At 40.8% G+C, this 23,534-nt stretch overlaps 1 protein-coding gene across 2 annotated transcripts in view; it reads right to left on the bottom strand.

Annotated features, from left to right (window-relative positions):
• The window catches only part of zdh13 (Probable palmitoyltransferase ZDHHC13), a 28,266-nt gene extending 15,042 nt beyond the window's left edge, over nt 1-13,224 (bottom strand). Inside the window, 2 exon segments of one of the 2 annotated variants that reach the window (NM_001173682.1) lie at nt 9,883-10,103; nt 12,930-13,028. In NM_001173682.1, coding sequence (NP_001167153.1) covers nt 9,883-10,103; nt 12,930-12,953 — 245 coding nt within the window. In that variant the 5' untranslated portion in view covers nt 12,954-13,028. 2 annotated transcript variants of the gene reach the window in all.
• Nucleotides 13,225-23,534: the final 10,310 nt, after the last annotated feature.

Here is a 23,534-nt window from a genome sequence, read left to right on the forward strand (position 1 = left end):
ATTTTTATTGCTTCTTTAAAAGTCAGCACAACAGTTTTCAACTGTGCTAACAATTGAAAAAGTGTTTTCTAATGATCACTTAGCCTTTCAAAATGATAAACTTGGATTAGCTAACACAACGTGCCATTGGAACACATGAGTGATGGTTGCTGATAATGGGCCTCTGGAATATCTATGTATGCGTACATCAAAAATCTGCCGTTTCCAGCTACAATAGTCATTTAGAATATTAATGTATACACTGTATTTCTGATCAATTTGATGTTATTTTAAAAGACAACATTATGAACTTTTCTTTCAAAAACAAGGACTTTTCTAAGTGACCCCAAACTTTTGAATGGTAGTGTATATTTTATGGAAAAGAGATGCATGTTATCTGAACTATGCATCATGCTGCCTTGTTGACAACATGACTGAGTGCCGCAGATTACTGTACGATTACTTCTTGATACATTTCAAACGATGTCTAGATTATGAATGACTCTTCACGGAATGCATTGCCTGACAGACTGCTAAACAGCCATCACGAGCACATCAGAGGCGGCTGCCTATAGACAGATTAGGAACCACTGGCCACTTTCAGAAATGGATCACTAGCCACTTTAACAATGTTCCATATCTAGCATTACACATCTCATATGTATAAACCACACACCACACTATTCTACGGTATCGTCGTCACTTTTAAATTGTGTTTACATATTGCATCAGCCATTTCATATGTATATACTGTATTGTATTCAATACTACACCACTGAATGTTAAATAGCCATGTCCAGCACAACAGAGGCTGCTGCCTATAGACAGATTAGGAATCACTGGCCATTAAGGAAATGGATCACTAGCCACTTTAACAATGTTCCATATCTAGCATTACACATCTCATATGTATAAACCACACACCACACTATTCTACGGTATCGTCGTCACTTTTAAATTGTGTTTACATATTGCATCAGCCATTTCATATGTATATACTGTATTGTATTCAATACTACACCACTGAATGTTAAATAGCCATGTCCAGCACAACAGAGGCTGCTGCCTATAGACAGATTAGGAATCACTGGCCATTAAGGAAATGGATCACTAGCCACTTTAACAATGTTCCATATCTAGCATTACACATCTCATATGTATAAACCACACACCACACTATTCTACGGTATCGTCGTCACTTTTAAATTGTGTTTACATATTGCATCAGCCATTTCATATGTATATACTGTATTGTATTCAATACTACACCACTGAATGTTAAATAGCCATGTCCAGCACAACAGAGGCTGCTGCCTATAGACAGATTAGGAATCACTGGCCATTAAGGAAATGAAACACTAGCCACTTTAATAAATGTCTCCGTATCTTGCATTACTCTATACTATTCTACGGTATTGTAGTCACTTTAATTGTTTGTAAATATTACATCACCCATCTCATATGTAAACTCAGCAAAAAAAGAAACATCCCTTTTCAGGAACCTGTCTTTCAAAGATCATTCGTAAAAATCAAAATAACTTCCTAGATCTTCATTGTAAAGAGTTTAAACACTGTTTCCCATGCTTGTTCAATGAACCATACACAATGAACATGCACCTGTGGAACGATCATTAACACACTAACAGCTTACAGATGGTAGGCAATTAAGGTCAGTTATGAAAACCTAGGACACTAAAGAAACCTTTCTACTGACTCTGAAAAGCACCAAAAGAAAGATGCCCAGGGTCCCTGCTCATCTGCGTGAATGTGACTTAGGCATGCTGCAAGGAGGCATGAGGACTGCAGATGTGGCCAGGGCAATAAATTACAATGTCCGTACTGTGAGACGCCTAAGACAGCGCTACAGGGAGACAGGACAGACAGCTGATCGTCCTCGCAGTGGCAGACCACGTGTAACACCTGCACAGGATCGGTACATCCCAACATCACACCTGCGGGACAGGTACAGGATGGCAACAACTGCCCGAGTTACACCAGGAACGCACAATCCTTCCATCAGTGCTTAGACTGTCCGCAATAAACAGAGAGAGGCTGGACTGGGGGCTTGTAGGCCTGTTGTAAAGGCAGATCCTAACCAGCCATCATCAGCAACAACGTCGCCTACGGGCACAAACCCACTGTCGCTGGACCAGACTGGACTGGCAAAAAGTGCTCTTCACTGACGAGTCGCGGTTTTGTCTCACCAGGGGTGATGGTCGGATTCGCGTTTATCGTCGAAGGAATGAGCTTTACACCGAGGCCTGTACTCTGGAGCGGGATCGATTTGGAGGTGGAGGGTCCGTCATGGTCTGGGGCTGTGTGTCACAGCATCATCAGACTGAGCTTGTTGTCATTGCAGGCAATCTCAACGCTGTGCGTTACAGGGAAGACATCCTCCTCCCTCATGTGGTACCCTTCCTGCAGGCTCATCCTGACATGACCCTCCAGCATGACAATGCCACCAGCCATACTGCTCGTTCTGTGCGTGATTTCCTGCAAGACAGGAATGTCAGTGTTCTGCCATGGCCAGTGAAGAGCCCGGATCTCAATCCCATTGAGCACGTCTGGGACCTGTTGGATCGGAGGATGAGGGCTAGGGCCATTCCCCCCAGAAATGTCCGGGAATTTGCAGGTGCCTTGGTAGAAGAGTGGGGTAACATCTCACAGCAAGAACTGGAAAATCTGGTGTAGTCCATTTAAACCACTCTGCAAATTTCTTGTTAACAAACTATAGTTTTGGCAAGTCGGTTAGGACATCTACTTTGTGCCTGACAGAAATAATTTTTCCAACAATTGTATACAGACAGATTATTTCACTTATAATATCACTGTATCACAATTCCAGTGGGTCAGAAGTTTACATACACTAAGTTGACTGTGCCTTTAAACAGCTTGGAAAATTCCAGAAAATGATGATGTCATGGCTTTAGAAGCTTCTGATAGGCTAATTGACATTTGAGTCAATTGGAGGTGAACCTGTGGATGTATTTCAAGGCCTACCTTCAACCTCAGTGCCTCTGCTTGACCTCATAGGAAAATCAAGAGAAATCAGCCAAGACCTCAGAAAGATTTGTAGACCTCCACAAGTCTGGTTCATCCTTGGGAGCAATTTCCAACGCCTGAAGGTACCATGTTCATCTGTACAAACAATAGTACGCAAGTCTAAACACCATGGGACCACGCAGCCATCATACCGCTCAGGAAGGAGACGCGTTCTGTCTCCTAGAGATGAATGTACTTTGGTGCAAAAAGTGCAAATCAATCACAGAACAGCAGCAAAGGACCTTGTGAAGTTGCTGGAGGAAAAAGGTACAAAAGTATCTATATCCACAGTAAAACGAGTCCTAAATCGACATAACCTGAAAGGCCGCTCAACAAGGAAGACGCCACTGCTCCAAAACCGCCATAAAAAAGCCAGACTACGGTTTGCAACTGCACATGGCGACAAAGACCGTACTTTTTGGAGAAATGTCCTCTGGTCTGATGAAACAAAAATAGAACTGGATGGCCATAATGACCATCGTTATGTTTGGATGAAAAAGGGGGAGGCTTTCAAGCCGAAGAACACCATCCCAACTGTGAAGCACGTGGGTTGCAGCAACATGTGGTGGGGGTGCTTTGCTGCAGGAGGGACTAGTGTACATCACAAAATAGATGGCATCATGAGGTAGGAAAATGAAGTGGATATATTGAAGCAACATCTCAAGACATCAGTCAGGAAGTTAAAGCTTGGTCGCAAATGGGTCTTCCAAATGGACAATGACCCCAAACATACTTCCAAAGTTGTGGCTTAAGGACAACAAAGTCAAGGTATTGGAGTGGCCATCAAAGCCCTGACCACAATCCCATACAACATTTATGGGCAGAACTGAAAAAGTGTGTTCGAGCAAGGAGAACTAAAAACCTGACTCAGTTACACCAGCTCTGTCAGGAGGAATGGGCCAAAATTCACCCAACTTATTGTGGGAAGCTTGTGGAAGGCCACCCGAAACGTTTGACCCAAGTTAAACATTTAAAAGGCAATACTACCAAATACTAATTGAGTGTATGTAAACTTCTGACCCACTGGGAATGTGATGAAAGAAATTAATGATTTTTCATATTTTTCTCTATTATTCTGACATTTCACATTCTTAAAATAAAGTGGTGATCCTAACTGACCTAAGACAGGGCATTTTTACTAGGATTAAATGTCAGGAATTGTGAAAAACAGAGTTTAAATGTCTTTGGCTAAGGTGTATGTAAACTTCCGACTTCAGCTGTAGGTGCCAAGCTAGCTACCCCAGAAGTTGTGGTTAAACAAATTATGCTTTATTACCAACGCAGTATTGTAAACACATTGTTCGTGGCCGGTGTTTGCAGACTTTTTTGACAAGCAAAGACCCAAACGGCGTTCCATGTCGTGAAGCTAATAGCAGTGACGCTATTACTGTGTAACTCCGGTAGGGTAACATCTGAAAAATAGCGCGCTTTGTAGTGTACCGGTGCTCGACCAGTCAGCGAAAGCCAACATCACCCACAACAGAAAACAGTTGATTTTCAAGGGCAATGAATCCATTACCTTGGCTTAAATGGATTTTGCCTTTGAGTTGTATCACTGAAATGTTCTTACTCGTTCAAAAGACTGCTCGACTTGTTGACTGCTCGATCCATACAGCAGACATTTGGGCTAGGTTAGGAATGCTGTGTTGCACGTGTAGCGCAAAATTTTACGTGGCGTCATTACGTCATGTACCGTCATTACGTCATGTACCTGACATGCATACCTATGTTATATAGGTATGCATGTCAGCTTTGACATTAGGTTTTGCACATCGGCGTTTAACTAGACATCGGGCCGATATGTTGTGCATCCCTAATCAGGGGTGTTATCATTCCGTGGATTCTATTTAAAAAAATGATACTTCAACGGATGCAAACGGGAATAAAAATACCTGAATTTGTCCAAAAGAAACTGTCGTTTGCAACTGTTGGACTAAAGATTACACCCTAGGTCAGCTAGTTGCAGGCAAGAGCGTGCAAGGCGTTATTGAATGTGTCAATGTCTGTCACCTTGATTACTCAAATTTCTCTTGACCTGTACACCTACGTTGTAAACATTAATTCATAGGCTAGGTTGTAGCAGAGCTCCTCTGTGGAGATGGGAGAACCTTCCAGAAGGACAACCATCTCTGCAGCACTCCACCAAATCAGGCCATTATGGTAGAGTGGCCAGATAAGCCACTCCTCAGTAAAAAGGCACATGACAGCCCGCTTGGAGTTTGCCAAAAGGCCCCTAAAGACTCTCAGACCATGAGAAACAAGATTATCTGGTCTGATGAAACCAAGATTGAACTCTTTGGCCTGAATTCTAAGCGACACGTCTGGAGGAAACCTGGCACTATCCCTACGGTGAAATATGGTGTGGGCAGCATCATGGCAGGGACTAGGAGGGATCGAGGGAAAGATGAACGGAGCAAAGTACAGAGAGATCCTTGATAAAAACCTGCTCCAGAGCACTCAGGACTGCAGACTGGGCCGAAGGTTCACCTTCTAACAGGGCAATGACCCTAAGCACACAGCCAAGACAATGCAAGAGTGGCTTTGTGAGGAGTCTCTGAATGTCCTTGAGTGGCCCAGCCAGAGCCCGGACTTGAACATCTCGGTAAAGATCTGAAAATAGCTGTGCAGCAACGCTCCCCATCCAACCTGACAGAGCTTGAGAGGATATGCAGAGAAGAATGGGAGAAATACAGCTGTGCCAAGCTTGTAGCGTCATACCCAAGAAGACTCAAGGCTATAATCGCTACAAAAGGTGCTTCAACAAAGTACTGAGTAAAGGGTCTGAATACTTATGTAAATGTGATGAAGTTTTTTTTATACATTTCTAAAAAAACTGCTTTTGCTTTGTCATTATGGGATAGTGTGTAGATTGATGAGAAAGAAATGCAGTTTAATACATTTTAGAACAAGGCTATAACGTAACAAAATGTGGAAAAAGTCAACAGGTCTGAATACTTTCCCGAATGCACTGTATAAAGCGCCACTCCACATTTAATTCTAAATGCCTACCGCTGCAAAAAAATTTAAAAAATCCTAAAACTATAAAAGATAATGTTTCTTTGCAGGACAAGGATTGTGCTGACATTCAAGAACACCCAAATTGCTTTGGGTTGCTTTTCTGGTTGTCTGGCACGTTTCACCATCCAATTATTTCAGATCTACAGGAGTGCAAGTTTCACCATGGCACGGTCCATGGCGATACATTGGCACATGAGAATTATTGGATTGTGTCAATTATTAGTAAATTGTTGCATTCTATCAATACTGGCTTTTGTGAGCTAACAGACACAGTGCCTTTAGAAAGTATTCACACCCCTTGACTTTTTCCACATTGTTGGGTTACAGCCTGAATTCAAAATGTATTAAATCTCCCCCCCTACACACAATAGCCCATAATGACAAAGTGAAAACATGTTTTATTCGCACCCCTAACTCAATACTTCACAGAAACACCTTTGGAAGTGATTACAGCTGTGAGTCTTTTGGGGTAAATCTCTAAGAGCTTTCCATACCTGGATTGTGCAACATTTGCCCATTATTCTTTCCAAATTCTTCAAGCTCTGGCAAATTGGTTGTTGATCATTGCTAGACAACCATTTTCAGGCCTTGACTTAAATCTGTTTGAAAATCTATGGCAAAACTGTAACTCGGCCACTCAGGAATATTCCCTGTCTTCTTGGTAAGCAACTCCAGTGTAGATTTGGCCTTGTGTTTTCGGTTATTGTCCTGCTGTAAGGTGAGTGGTACTCAGTAATGTATTGTAGTGGATTTGCTCCAAACATATTTTTTTAATTATTTAGGACAAAAGGTTATTGCTTGCTAAAAAAAAAAAAATCAGGATTACTTTAGTGCCTTGTTGCAAACAGGATGCACGTTTTGGAATATTTGTATTCTGTACAGGCTTCCTTCTTTTCGCTCTGTCACTTAGGTTAGTATTATGGAGTAACTACAACGTTGTTGATCCATCCTCCGTTTTCTCCTATCACAACCATTAAACTGTCACATTGGCCTCATGGGGAAATCCTAGAGCGGTCCATTTCCAATCCGGCAACTGAGTTAGGAAGAACGCCTGTCTCTTTGTAGTGACGGTGTATTCATACACCATCCAAAGTGTAATTAATAACTTCACCATGCTCAAAGGGATATTCAATGTCTACTTTTTATTTTATTTTTTACCCATCTACCAATAGGTACCCTTCTTTGCGAGGCATTAGAAAACCTCCCTGGTCTTTGTGGTTTAATCGTTGTTTGAAATTCACTCCTCGACTGAGGGACCTCACAGATAATTGTATGTGTGGGGTACAGAGAATAGGTAGTCATTAAAAAAAGAATGTTAAACCCTATTATTGCACACAGAGTGAACCCATGCAACTTATGTGACTTACGAGGCCCCTCAGGGGTGCGTGCTTAGTCCCCTCCTCTACTCCCTGTTCACCCACGACTGCATGGCCAAGCACACATCCAACACCATAATTTATCATGGACTACAGGAAAAGGAGGCCCTGGCATGCCCCCATTCTCATCGACGGGGTTGTAGAGGAGCAGGTCGAGAGCTTCAAGTTCCTTGGTGTCCACATCACCAAAAAATGATCATGGTCCAAACACACCAAGACAGTTGTGAAGAGGGCACGACAATGCCTATTCCCCCTCAGGAGACTGAAAAGATTTGGCATGGGTCCTCAGATCCTCAAAAAGTTCTACAGCTGCACCATCGAGAGCACCCTGACTGGTTGCATCACTGCCTGGTATGGCAATTGCTCGGCATCTGACCACAAGGCTCTACAGAGGGTAGTGCATACGGCCCAGTACATCACTGGGGCCAAGCTTCCTGCCATCCAGGACCTCTATACCAGGCAGTGTCAGAGGAAGGCCCTAAAAATTGTCAAAGACTCCGGCCACCCTAGTCATAGGCGGTTCGCTCTGCTACGGCACAGCAAGCAGTACCAAGTCTAGGTCCAAAATGCTCCTTAATAGCTTTTACACCCCCCCCCCAGCAATAAGACTGCTGAACAGTTAATCAAATAGCATTTTTGTTCCACTGCTGCTACTTGCTGTTTATTATCTATTCATAGTCACTTTACCCCTTACTTACATGTACATATTACCTACTAACCTGTAACCCCACACATTGACTCAGTACCAGTACCCCCTGTATATAGCCTCAAGTTATTTTGTGTTTTTTTAAACTTTCGTTTATTTAGGAAATATTTTCTTAACTCTTATTTTTCTTACAACTGCATTGTTGGTTAAGGGCTTGTAAGTAAGCATTTCACAGTAAGATCTACACAGGTTGTATTCAGCGCATGTGACTAATACAATTTAATTTAATTGTTAAGCACATATTTACTCCTGTGCTTATTTCAGCTTGCCATAACAAAGAGGTTGAATACTTATTGAATCAAGACATTTCAGCTTTCCCTTTTTATTCTAAAAACATAATTCCACTTTGAAATTATGGGGTATTGTGTGTAGGCCAGTTACAAAAAAATCTCAATGCAATCAATTTTAGATTCAGGCTGTAACCCAACAACATTTTGAAAAAGGGGTATGAATACTTTCTGAAGGCACTGTTGATGGGAGGGCATACAGGCTGTCGACTATAAACGCGTAATTTGTCTAAATGAGTAATGGAAACACTTCAACCACTACATTTTTATTCGACACTAGGTTTTTGCAAAATAGTGTTGGAGCACTGCACAAGTTAATGGAAACCGCTAACGATTGAAATGACACCCACGCTGTATTCAAGAGCATGTGTCTCAAACGATAGCGGGCACAACACACAAACCTCAGATGATGTAAAGTAGGGTCTAAGCTACAACATGTTGACTCATTTAAAAAAATTTAAAAAATTATCTTAAAAAGGTTAATAAATGGCATAATTGTTATAATCCCCCCCATTTATTTATTATAAAATAATGACAATCCTGTTTGTAAGTTTTTAAATTACATCAAACTGTCTTTTCCAGCGATGAAGACATATGTCATCGTATGGTATGCAAAATGGATAAACAGAGCACCTTCATCTCCTGAATGTTTTGTCATTCAGGTCAAAAAAGTCACTTTCTGACCACTTCTTCCATGGGCAAACATGTATGGAAAGTTTTGTTTAAAATCAGAAAAAGTATGTTGTCAAAAAGTGATTGAATTAAAAATGTATTTACCCTAAAGTTAATCCTACGCTTCCTCTAATGCATATAAGTGTTCTGTGGGTTATTACACACAGACGTGACGTAAACTGAGGAAAAATGTAGTTAGCTGAGGCAAGCGAGTGGTAATGTTAGCTTGCCAACTTAAATCCTAACGTAGTTAGCTAGCTAAAGTCAGCTAATATCAGCTAGCTAACGTTAATAACTTCCGTGTGTAATAATTTGGGCTATAGAAAACATACATGTAACTATAATTTGCATCTATGAACTATAATTACAGCACAATTTTGAATACAGGTTGCACTCCAGAATTCCCAGGAAGGAAACAAGTTTGTTGCGTGGAGTGCATGCTGACAGTCTCCAGAGAAGGTAGTGATCACACAGGGAGAAAATCTGTTTACGCGCGTCACCCCCAAAGCTTTTTTTCAGATCTACACGATTCACGTAGATGAATATCGCCAAAGAGTGACAAGTTTGCGATCCCTGAAAGCTATTCAGTCCTCAGTATTGCCATTTGGCCAGAATGCAAAGTGTTATTCTTACTAATCTGATCACTACTGCTTTGTGGATCTCCAGGGATGATTTCAAATGAAAATATATTACCCATATTGTGCACTACATTTGACCTGAGCTATGGGGCTGGGAGCAGAACAATTGCACAGTGTGGGCATTAATAGGGTTTGATATGAGAGACAACAGTGGTAAATCTTACTGTGTTGCTTTGACAATGTCCCAGCTGCTGCTATCATCCATATGCGACCGTTTCTTGGGCTGCTGAGTGGGGTCTATCATCTGGTCAGCTCGTGGGCCAAATTGGCCATGGAAAGCAGGCATGAACCCGTGCGCCAAACCACCGCCGTGACCCCCGAATCCATGCACCGCAGGCCCATGCGAGTGACCCCCGTGGCCTTGGCAACTGTCATGGTTGTGAACCTGTCAAATACACAAAAAGAGAGAATGGGTACATTATCAACTATAGATGGAAATTCTCATTTTGGTGAGTTTGCCTGACTTGCAAATAGATGGTACGCAGTGATTGACATTAAGGGTTGGCCTACTGCCTGGGGAAATTGAACTGAGCAGTCATGCAAGTTGAGCCTGCTCTGAGGTTGACCCATTGGGCAGGTGATAAAAATAAATGACAAAATCATGAAAACAACCAACCTGCAAAGAATTCCAGTAGCCTGATCTTTCTGGTTTCTCCCCATTATTTAAGTAAGAGACAGACAATTTATGGCATTTAAGCAATTCTGTGGCATTTAGGCAATTCTGTGGTAATGGAATTGCGGTGAGACTCAAATGTATGCCAAACATAAAAACATTGATTTCAAAGTTTAACAAACCATAAAAACTCCATGTACAAGGACTACTTTGAACAACTTACACCGAAGATTTTACAAAACCCATTTACTGCAATAACTGTGCAGCTGCAAAGTGTGCTAACAGGATTTCAGTTTTTATTATTTTTTTTATATTTTTTTTTATCTGTCCACATTTTCCAAAAATTCAGTTAAATCCCAGAATTAAGATTCAACAATGTTTGCAGAATGAAATGGGGCACCAGCTATGACAAATCTATTATTTTGTTTAACTACAGTAAGTGGATTTACACCCAGTAACAGAATTGCGATAACAGAATTTAATCATGGGTTCCTGATCTGTACTCCACAGAAATGCATAATTATGGATATGAATGTCATTCTCTTCATGGTAATGTATCCTAAATAGGTACACAAAAGGTATAAATATGCAATATCCTCCTTTGCATATGTGGGTATTATTCTGCACACTGGCAATTATGTTAATGAGCTTTGCCCCCCGAACAAGACCAATAGGTTGGTCCAGCCAAATAGCATAGTACATTAATTTACTCAACTCGTGTGCTCTACTGTGTACTGTACTTTTCTTTAAAAAGGTGACTAAGAAGCACTCATTTCAAATATAACATGTCGTATTAAACAGCATATAAACACTAAATAGGTCAGGAACCAGATAGGTAGCCTAAGAAGGAAGAGTGGGTCACACTACAGAGTACGACACACTAGACTGGCAGGAACATGATATTTTGGTACGCAATTTATTTATTAAACTTGCATTTGGAATTTCTTGTAAAAAATTATTCTTACATAATCAAAATATGTTGTAGACAAAATAATGAAAAGGGCTGTGTGGTAGCTTCAATAATGACACAGACTTATAGTTGAACAAGTCATTGCGCGAATAGATTTTTTGAATGCACAACTTGGCCTTGACTCGACCCATTCTTCCTGGGACTCGACTTGAGAGACGAACCTAGTGACTCAAAAAATAGTTACAATGGCTGGGTATAATTTGTGTTACGTTCCAACAGGAATTTGTTCCAAAAACTTCGCAAATAACAAGGTTGCCAACAAACAATGCATAAAACATTGTATAGCAGAATACTAAAATACCAAGTAGGTAGTGGGCTATTTAATTACGTTTTTCACTCACCATGTTTATTCCGAAAAATGTCTGTCCTCTCTCTGGTAGCCTATGGGCAAACATTAATAACTTCTTCGGGATCGGTGTCCCGTCCTCAGGACGGTTAAGCTAACGCGATTAGCATAAGGTTGTAAGTAACAAGAACATTTCCCAGGACATAGACATATCTGATATTGGCAGAAAGCTTAAATTCCTGTGAGTCTAATTGCCCTGTCCAATTTACAGTAGCTATTACTGTGAAAGAATACCATGCTATTGTTTGAGAGTGCACAATTTTGAACATTAAGTTATTAATAAACAAATTAGGCGCATTTGGGCAGTCTTGAAATAAAACTTAACACAAATGTAATGGCTCATTGGATGAGCCAAACAAATGTGTACATACACTGTTGCCATCTAGTGGCCAAAACCTAAATTGCACCTGGGCTGGAATAATACATTATAGCCTTTCTCTTGCATTTCAAAGATGGTACAAAAAAAATACAAAAGGGTTGTTTTTTTCTTTGGATGATCTTTTACCAGATCTATTGTGTTATATTCTCCTACATTTCCATAAACTTTAAAGTGTTTCCTTTCAAATGGTACCAAGAATATGCATATCCTTGCTTCAGGGCCTGAGATACAGGCAATTTGATTTGGGTATGTTATTTTAGGCGAAAATGCAAAAAAAGGGGTGGATCCTTAAAAGGTTTTTACCAGCCACGTGATGAGTTGATGCCTATAACTAGGTGAATTGATCATGCTACTCTGTACTATATGCGTTGTTTGTTGGCAACCTTGTACTTTCCGACGTTTTTAGAAAAGATTCCTGTTTGAACGTTTCACAAATTATACCCACCCGTGACTTGATCCCATATCGATCCCATATCTGGTAAACAGCCGCCAGTTGCTAGACCTAGCTAAGCTAGTTACTGCAGCTTTGTTAGGAAGTTAACTACAAAATACAGTTTACCAGTTCTACGACACACATACAGCTACCAAACCAACCTAGCTACAGTAGCTATACTGAATAACGTCAGCTGCATAGACGATGACAGTTGTCTGAAATGTTGTTGGTAATCTGACATTACATACCTACTGATCAGTGCTAGTTTGTTTATTAGCTAGCTATCTGCCTTGGCGTGCATGACTGCTCAATGGCATTTCCCCAAACTTGCTGCCAGTTCATGAAGCGTCTAACCTTAGGAGGCTAACTAGCTACCTAGCTAGATATGCTGGCTATTTTAGCACCGCTCTAAATAGGGAGCAAGTATTCCCTTCCTCTTCAATCAAGAATCACTGTAAAATTAAACTTACGCCGTTATCTCCCTTCCAATCCATTGCACAACCAGAAATGTGACGAGAGGACAACGAAAATCGTTTAATTTTGCGCGAACTCCCTTCGGCCTCAACTTCCTTCTTCTTCAGTGATTTTATATGGCGCTTGGCAACCAACTTTAAGGTACATTACCTCCGCCAACTGGACTGGAGTGTGGACAAGAGACAGTGGAGGTCTAAATCCTACCCAATAAACTCGTCTCTCTAAGGAAACTAAATACATAATTAAGTACTACATGCCCTGAAGAGTCCCCCAAGAGTTCACTTAATCCTGGCTCTTCAACCCCATTACTCCTCAAATCTACTAACAATCGCTCCATTTCTCTAACATATTTTTGGCACTGAAATAGAACATGTTCCACTGTATCCAATGATCACACCTCCCAGTCAGATGTTTCCCCACCACTTTCAAAATACTATTTAGCCGTGTGTGTTTCAAACTGTGTTCGAATACTCATATTAACATACTGTATACTACATAATGACTATATACTATTAGTTCATTTTAGTATACTGTAAAATAACAATATCATTCCAGTTGAGAGTTCTAGAGCTTTGCCTGTATACCGGAAGTTGATGCTGGTGCTATACAACATTTTGCTAGCATAACAAATTACTACATTTACATTTTTACATTTACGTCATTTAGCAGACGCTCTTATCCAGAGCGACTTACAAATTGGTGCATTCACCTTATGATATCCTAGCTAGACTTTTTAGATTTCGGGTGTGTTCGTAAATTCAATCTGGAGTGCCAGAGTGCACTCTGGGCGTACGTATATCCAGAGCGTTGTCAGTCAGATTGTTGATTCATAGGTTCATAAATTCAGAGCGTTTCAGCAGTCAAGCACTCAAGCTAACTGGCTAACGTTGGCTAGCTACTTCCAAACACAAATGAGAGAACACCTCACTCGGACCATTTTACTCGCCCTAGCAGAGCTGGTTTGGCTGTTTTCATGTTATCCAAAACATTGGTGACTAACTGTGCTGCTGGCAACAATTTAATAAAGTTTTTTTTGCGTTTACTGACACCGGCCATATTGTAAATTCATCAGTTATTCTGCTTGAGAGTGCTCTAAAATCGTAGAAGATAGACAGAATTAACAATGTCAATTGAAACGCACAACGACTATACCACTTAGCTAAGAATGATGTGAATAATCAAGTTAATAAACGTTGGGTAGTTAGATAGCAGATAGTTAATATACTGCCTGGCAAGTTTGACGTATTAGTAACCAATACCGGTACATACAGTACTGCTGTAATGCTATGCGGTTCGTAAGGATAGTGTAGCTAACAAATTGTCAGCCAACATAACGTGTAAATTAACTTATTTGAAAAATCATTACTTTATTACATTGCTCAACATTTTCTTAACATTTGTCATAATTTGTATACGCTCTTGTTGGACTTTGTTCTCTATATTTTCCGCCATTTTCTCAAATCTGAAAACGTTGTGGAGCCACACCCATTTTCAGAAGAATTGCATATTTCTTTTTTATTTCTTTTTACTATTATTTAACTAGGCAAGCCAGTTAAGAACAAATTCTTATTTACAATGACGGGCTACATCGGCCAAACCCGGACAACGCTGGGCCAATTGTGCGCCGCCCTACGGGACTCCCAATCACGGCCGAATGTGATACAGCCTGGATGTAGTGATACAGCCTTTTAGTGCTCCCAGTGGTGCCATCTACCAATCAGCAGCCTCCAAGGTCCAGTCCCAGCCCCAGTAATTAGGTTAGATTGAAACATGCTATTTGTTCAGAGAGTGGTATTAGGAGGAGCAGGAACATTTTAGGGGGTCCATTTTGTGTGCTCTGATAGGGGCTCCACCTCTCCCCTCTCTTTGTTGCTGCCTTGATCACTCATGGTCCAGTGACCACTAAGATGCAATCTGCATAAACTAAGAGTCTCTCTGTGTAAGAGGCATCTGGATTCAATTCTTAAATCTAAGGTTAAAAAAAAATCTTCAAAACACCACAACACTGATAGACTGGCTGGCTATAATTACTGTTGCTTACGGAGTGAAGGGTTTGCTGGTTGGTTGGTTGACCAGGCAGAATTAAACAAAAAACCTCAAAGCCAAACAAAAGAAGAGGATTACTGTTTGAGATTTAATATGTAACTGGAGAGTTAATGAAGGGTGGGACAGGGCTATTGTTCTGAACCGCAATACGATGCTTATCTTCAATGTCCACTGTAGAACTGTAAACAGAAGCCAGCTTGTCCAAATCTTCTCAACTTCTTTGTATTCCTGTGTTTGCTCCTTTACATTCTACAACATATTGCTCCTTTCAAATACTTTGAGCTAATTCCTTAATAAGAATATGATACAAGGCAAAGAAGGCACATACTATCCCGAACAAAAATATGTAAGGTGTTGGTCCCATGTTTCTTGAGCTGAAATAAAAGATCCTTGAATTTTTCCATACACACACAAAGCTTATTTCTCTAGCATGTTGTGCATGCACACATTTGTTTACATCCCTGTAGTGAGAATTTCTCCTTTGCCAAGATAATTAATCCACCTGACAGGTGTGGCATATCAAGAAGTTGATTAAACAGCATGATCATTACACAGGTGCCCCTTGTCCTGGGGACACTAAAATGTGCAGTTCTGTCACACAACACAATGCCACAGATGTCTCAAATTTTGAGGGAGTGCGCAATTGGCATGCTGACTGCAAGAATGTCCACCAGAGCTGTTGCCAGAGAATTTAATGTTCATTTCTATACCATAAGCCGCCTCCAATGTCATCTTAGAGAATTTGGCAGTATCCCCAACAGGCCTCACAACCGCAGACCATGTGTAACCACGCCAGCCCAGGACCTCCACATCCAGCTTCTTCACCCATGGGATCGTCTGAGACCAGCCACCCGGACAACTGATGAAACTGTGTGTTTTCATAAGCGAAGAATTTAAAATCAAATTGTATTGGTCACTTACACGTGTTTAGCAGATGTTATTGCGGGTGTAGCGAAATGCTTGTGCTTCTAGTTCCGACAGTGCAGCAATATCAAACAAGTAATATCTAACAATTTCACAACATAGTATACCCAATATATACAAATCTAAGTAAGGAATGGAATTAAGAATATATAAATATATGGATGAGCAATGTCAGAGCGGCATAGACTAAGATACAGTACAATAGTATAGCATACAGTATATACATATGAGTAATGCAAGATATGTAAACATTATTAAAGTGACATTATTAAAGTGACTAGTGTTCCATTTATTAAAGTGGCCAATGATTTCAAGTCTGTGTATGTAGGCAGTGCAGTTGTCGTACAAGGCGGTCATACAGCCCAACAGGATGCTCTCAATTGTGCATCTGTAAAAGTTTGTGAGGGTTTTGGGTGACAAGCCAAATTTCTTCAGCCTCCTGAGGTTGAAGAGGCGCTGTTGCGCCTTCTTCACCACACTGTCTGTGTAGGTGGACCAATTCAGTTTGTCAGTGATGAACTTAAAACTTTCTACCGCCTCCACTGCTGTCCTGTCGATGTGGATAGGGGGGTGCTCCCTCTGCTGTTTCCTGTAGTCCACGATCATCTCCTTTGTTTTGTTGATGTTGAGTGAGAGGTTATGTTCCTGGCACCACACTCCCAGAGCCCTCACCTCCTCCCTGTAGACTGTCTTGTCGTTGTTGGTAATCAAGCCTACTACTGTTGTGTCATCTGCAAACTTGATGATTGAGTTGGAGGCATGCTTGGCCACGCAGTCATGGGTGAACAGGGAGTACAGGAGGGAGCTGAGTACGCACCGTTATGGGGCCCCAGTGTTGAGGATCAGCGAAGTGGAGGTGTTGTTTCCTACCTTCACCACCTGGGGGTGGCCCGTCAGGAAGTCCAGGACCCAATTGCACAGGGCGGGGTTCAGACCCAGGGCCTCGAGCTTAATGATGAGCTTGGAAGGTACTATGGTGTTGAATACTGAGCTATAGTTAATGAACAGCATTCTTGCATAGGTATTCCTCTTGTCCAGATGGGATAGGGCAGTGTGCAGTGTGATGGCGATTGCATCGTCCTTGAACCTATTGGGGCGGTAAGCAAATTGAAGTGGGTCTAGGGTGACAGGTAAGGTGGAGGTGATATGAATGTTGACTAGTCTCTCAAAGCACTTCATGATGACAGAGGTGAGTGCTATGGGGTGATAGTCATTTAGTTGAGTTACCTTTGCATTATTGGGTACATGAACAATGGTTGCCATCTTGAAGCATGTGGGACAACAGACTGGGATAGGGAGAGATTGAATATGTCCATAAACACACCAGCCAGCAGGTGTGCGCATGCTCTGAGGATGTGGCTAGGGATGCCATCTGGGCCGGAAGCCTTGCGAGGTTTGACACGTTTAAAGGTCTTACTCATGTCGGCTACGGAGAAGGAGAGCCCATTTCTGCACAAACTGTCAGAAACCATTTCAAGGAAGCCCATCTGTGTGCTCGTCATCCTCACCAGGGTCTTGATCTAACTCACCTTCGATGGCCACTGGCACACTGGAGAAGTGTGCTCTTCACGGATGAATCCCGGTTTCAACTGTACTGGCAGATGCCATCATGTGGGCGAGCGGTTTGCTGATGTCAACGTTGTGAACACAGTGCCCCATGGTGGCGGTGGGGTCATGTCATGGTCAGGCATAAGCTACAGACAACAAACACAATATGATTTTATTGATGGCAATTTCAATGCACAGAGATACCTTGATGTGATCCTGAGGCCCATTGTCGTGCCATTCATCCGCCTCCATCACCTCATGTTTCAGCATGGTAATGTACAGCCCCATTTCGCAACGATCTGTACACAATTCCTGGAAGCTGAAAATGTCCCAGTTCTTCCATGGCCTGCATAGTCAGACATGTCACCCATTGAGCATGTTCAGGATGCTCTGGATCGACGTGTTCCAGTTCCCGACAATATCCAGCAACTTCGCGCAGCCATTGAAGAGGAGTGAGACAGCATTCCACAGACCACAATCAGCAGCCTGACCAACTTTACGCAAAGGAAATGTTGCGCTGCATGAAGCAAAGGAGGCAAATTGTGGTCACACCAGATACTGACTGGTTTTCTGATCCACGCCCATACCTTTTTTTATGTATCTGTGACAAACAGATGCATATTTGCATTCGCAGTCATGTGAAATCTATAGATTAGAGCCTAATGAATTTATTTCAACTGACTACCAAAGATAGATGTATTTCAAATGACTACCAAATGACTACCAATTTCAAATGACTACCTTATATGAACTGTAACTCAAATTGTTTCATGTTGCGTTTATATTTGTGTTCAGTGTAAATACTGCACTCTGACTCACAAAACATATTTGCTAGATTCATAATAGTGTTGTTAGACAAAGCAAGGAAAGTGAACTTCAAAATGTGATGTAGTTTTATTGGAATTTGCAGCTGTTGTTGGTAAGTAATGAATCTGCTAGCTTCTGACATGACTTACTGCATCTACAGTGCATTCTGAAAGTATTCAGACCTCTTGACTTTTTCAACATTTTGTTACGTTACAGCTGTAAGAATATTTTCAGATAAATACACAACTCAGAGGACTAAAGGTCAAGAGGAAATTAATTATCAATGGAAATAGTTGTTTCATTGTAATGGGGAACTGAAGATAAATGGGTCAGGGACACGGGAGGAATTCCAGTCTGAGTTGTCTATACATTAAGCCTGAAACAGGATACTTATTATTTGGCCATTGGCCCAATTTTACTGCAAGGAATTCTAATAGGTCAACCACAGGCTAGGCTTTGGTATAAACTTTGTTTGTTCAGTGGAGAAAACACAGAGGACAGGGAATAATAAACATCTACCATCTACTTCCCAGCATAGCAAATATGATTTGTTCTCTTTGAATAAATATATTTCTCTCTCCCTGATTTGCTTTGGGGTCTGTGTTATTGAAGAATAACATCAACTGCTAACACATGGTGCCGTGACCTGGATGAATTGGTCTTGACCAACAACAAGAAAAAAACTCATCAACTGTGTGTTGATCCAGGGGATAGAGAGAGGGCTGCGCACAACCCACTTCGGGAGTCAAAATGTAATTTAATTTTTTGTTATTTTTGTATTTATTTATTAATATATATATATTTTAGGGGGTGGATCAGCTTTAATATTGCAGATAGATTGTCGCTTCCATCAATGTAATTGTCTGCATCATTTCCAATCCCCCATATATTTTTCGGGTCAATTTATATATTTATATACACATACCCACATTATATATATATATATGTGAACACAGTATGTATGTGTATATGTGTATTTGAATGTATATATATATATATATATATATATATATATTATTATTTTTATTTTAATTTCAAATACACATACATATCTTTTTAGAATATATTTTCCTTTATTATTCCCCGGAAACCCTACCACCCCTCCCCAATTGGAGTAAACTAATAAACAATAACACTTAGGATTCTACTTCCAGCTTATACATACTATATACATTTTACAGACACAATCTATTTTACAATAGTTATATTTTGTATGTGTTTAGTGCTGGCCTTCCTCTATTTCTGATGTCCATCCAGTTTGATTTATATTTGCCATATATTTGTAACTGTGCTATTTCACAAAAGTTCTGAACCTATATGCATTTTACAGAGCCCGTATGTTTTACATTTGTTATTTTGTTGTTATTAGTCCCACCCTTCAGCTCCATTCAACCCCTTCCATCTATCTCTTAACACCATCCATATTGGATTTCTATTTGCCATATATTTTTCAACTGTGCTGTGATGCTTGACAAAAGTACTGAACCTTTCTATTCTCAGTTTCTACAGATTGTAAATTAAAATAATAATTATATTATTGATCGATTGACTATGACTTTTCAAATAACACAGTATTGCTATCTGCAGCGTTAGCTCCAGGTAAATGTTGCAATTCTTCAGCCATTCCTAGACCTGAGACCAAAAACGAGCTACATATGGACAATACCAAAATAAATGATCTAATGACTCTGCCTCCTCGCAGCAAACACTGCAGAGCTGGGAAGATTGTATCCCCCATATATATACACTGCTCAAAAAAATAAAGGGAACACTTAAACAACACATCCTAGATCTGAATGAAATAAATAATCTTATTAAATACTTTTTTCTTTACATAGTTGAATGTGCTGACAACAAAATCACACAAACATAATCAATGGAAATCCAATTTATCAACCCATGGAGGTCTGGATTTGGAGTCACACTCAAAATTAAAGTGGAAAACCACACTACAGGCTGATCCAACTTTGATGTAATGTCCTTAAAACAAGTCAAAATGAGGCTCAGTAGTGTGTGTGGCCTCCACGTGCCTGTATGACCTCCATACAATGCCTGGCCATGCTCCTGATGAGGTGGCGGATGGTCTCCTGAGGGATCTCCTACCAGACCTGGACTAAAGCATCCGCCAATTCCTGGACAGTCTGTGGTGCAACGTGGCGTTGGTGGATGGAGCGAGACATGATGTCCCAGATGTGCTCAATTGGATTCAGGTCTGGGGAACGGGCGGGCCAGTCCATAGCATCAATGCCTTCCTCTTGCAGAAACTGCTGACACACTCCAGCCACATGAGGTCTAGCATTGTGTTGCATTAGGAGGAACCCAGGGCCAACCGCACCAGCATATGGTCTCACAAGGGGTCTGAGGATCTCATCTCGGTACCTAATGGCAGTCAGGCTACCTCTGGCGAGCACATGGAGGGCTGTGCGGCCCCCCAAAGAAATGCCACCCCACACCATGACTGACCCACCGCCAAACCAGTCATGCTGGAGGATGTTGCAGGCAGCAGAACGTTCTCCACGGCGTCTCCAGACTCTGTCACGTCTGTCACATGTGCTCAGTGTGAACCTGCTTTCATCTGTGAAGAGCACAGGGTGCCAGTGGCGAATTTGCCAGTCTTGGTGTTCTCTGGCAAATGCCAAACGTCCTGCACGGTGTTGGGCTGTAAGCACAACCCCCACCTGTGGACGTCGGTCCCCCATACCACCCTCATGGAGTCTGTTTCTGACCGTTTGAGCAGACACATGCACATTTGTGGCCTGCTGGAGGTCATTTTGCAGGGCTCTGGCAGTGCTTCTCCTGCTCCTCCTTGCACAAAGGCAGAGGTAGCGGCCCTGCTGCTGGGTTGTTGCCCTCCTACGGCCTCCTCCACGTCTCCTGATGTACTGGCCTGTCTCCTGGTAGCGCCTCCATGCTCTGGACACTACGCTGACAGACACAGCAAACCTTCTTGCCATAGCTCGCATTGATGTGCCATCCTGGATGAGCTGCACTACCTGAGCCATTTGTGTGGGTTGTAGACTCCGTCTCATGCTACCACTAGAGTGAAAGCACCGCCAGCATTCAAAAGTGACCAAAACATCAGCCAGGAAGCATAGGAACTGAGAAGTGGTCTGTGGTCACCACCTGCAGAACCACTCCTTTATTGGGGGTGTCTTGCTAATTGCCTATAATTTCCACCTGTTGTCTATTCCATTTGCACAACAGCATGTGAAATTTATTGTCAATCAGTGTTGCTTCCTAAGTGGACAGTTTGATTTCACAGAAGTGTGATTGACTTGAAGTTACATTGTGTTATTTTAGTGTTCCCTTTATTTTTTTGAGCAGTGTATATATATAACATTCTATTGGTTGTAAGAATTTTCTATAATATTTTAAATAGAATTTAAATAGAATCAGTACATTGAAAATCTCTTCCCAAATATTTAGCAATTTATATATTAAATGAAACTGGTATATATTTTTATTTATCAGAATTTTCTTTAACCAATATTGGTCTTTACTGCAGGGCCGACAGATAAGTTCCTTACTTTTTCCCCCTTCCACTTGCCTCTTCCATTTTTGCGGTAAGGCTGCAATAAGTTGGTTGTAATTTTGGGTAGAGCAGACATTTCCATATGTCTGTGTTAGCTGCATGTGTGACATAACTCCACCAGTCATATTTATATTTATCATTTACAAAGATTATTTTTTGATAAAATAAAATAAAAAAGTATAAAGGTTTTTTATCAATTAGTATATTTGAGTTTAACCACAATATTTGTTATATTATTTCAGGTGGATTAAACTGAAATTGCAACCAATTTACTATGGCTTGTTGAGTGGTTGTAATCTGAATAAAGGGAAAAAGGCCATTCTTGAACGTGGGGTGAGACATTCTTACTAATTTACTAGAGAACCAGATCGGCCAGTTTTATTGCTTCTTTAATCAGAACAACAGTTTTCAACTGTGCTAACATAATTGCAAAAGGGTTTTGTAATGATCAATTAGCCTTTTAAAATGATAAACTTGGATTAGCTAACACAACGTGCCATTGGAACACAGGAGTGATGGTTGCTGATAATGGGCCTCTGTACGCCTATGTAGATATTCCATAAAGAATCTGCCGTTTCCAGCAACAATAGTCATTTACAACATTAACAATGTCTCCACTGTATTTCTGATAAATTTTATGTTATTTTAATGGACCAAAAAATGTGCTTTTCTTTCAAAAACAAGGAAATGTCTAAGTGACCACAAACTTTTGAACGATAGTGTAATTTAAAAAACAGGTCGTTAGGTGAAGGCAAAACCTAAAGCAAATAGGTCAACTGTGATATGACTAAAGAGTTAAATCAGGGTGATTTTTCCACAAATAGACAGGTATTTTCTTTTCCATGGTAGCAAGATCTTATCTATTTTTGCAAACTTTCTATTAAAATGTATTGAAGTGAGATAATGTCTTTCTTTTGGGATATGTATAACAAGTATGTCCACATCCCCGTCAAACCATTTTATTGGTAAACTACACAGTAATGTAAAAGTTGTATTTTTTTGTGATCCAATACGTAATATAGTACACTAATCCAGAGAGCTTAGAAAAAGTATCTAGATCCTCTATGAGGCTGTGGAGGGATTCTAATTGTTGATTTAAAAGAAAACATGAATCATCAGCATACAATGACACCTTTGTTTTTAAGCCCTGGATTTCTAATCCCTTAATATGATTGTTGGATCTAATTTTAACAGCTAACATTTTGATGGCAATAATACATTGTCACATCTTCTCCTGCCACACCCTCTAGTGCTCATCCGGTGTCTCCTTGACCTGCCGCCACTCCCCCAGTGCTCTCTCCCTCTCGTTTCTAGCCGTTTGTTTCTGTTGTCCTGATGTGCTTGTTTTCCCTTGCCTGACTCTGTTTTCCTCTCCGCTACAGTTCTGCCCGCTCTGACTCTGGTCCCTGTCTCCAGTCCGACTTCTTGTCAGTCCTGCTACTCTGTCCTGGATTCAAATCAAATCCAAGTTTATTTGTCACATGCACCGAATACAACAGTTGTATACCTTACAGTGAAACCAACAGTGCAATTAAATAAAATAAAAAAAATATATATATATTAGGTGAACAATAGGTAAGTAAAGAAATAAAAACAACAGTAAAAAGACAGTGAATAACAGTACCGAGGCTATATACAGAAACCTGTTAGTCGTGCTGATTGAGGTAGTATGTACATGTAGATATCGTTAAAGTGACTATGCATAAATGATAAACAGAGATTAGCAGTAGCGTAAAAGAGGTTT

This window comes from Salmo salar, chromosome 26, assembly GCF_965601325.2.
Source record: "Salmo salar chromosome 26, fSalSal1, whole genome shotgun sequence".
Lineage (NCBI taxonomy): Eukaryota > Metazoa > Chordata > Actinopteri > Salmoniformes > Salmonidae > Salmo > Salmo salar.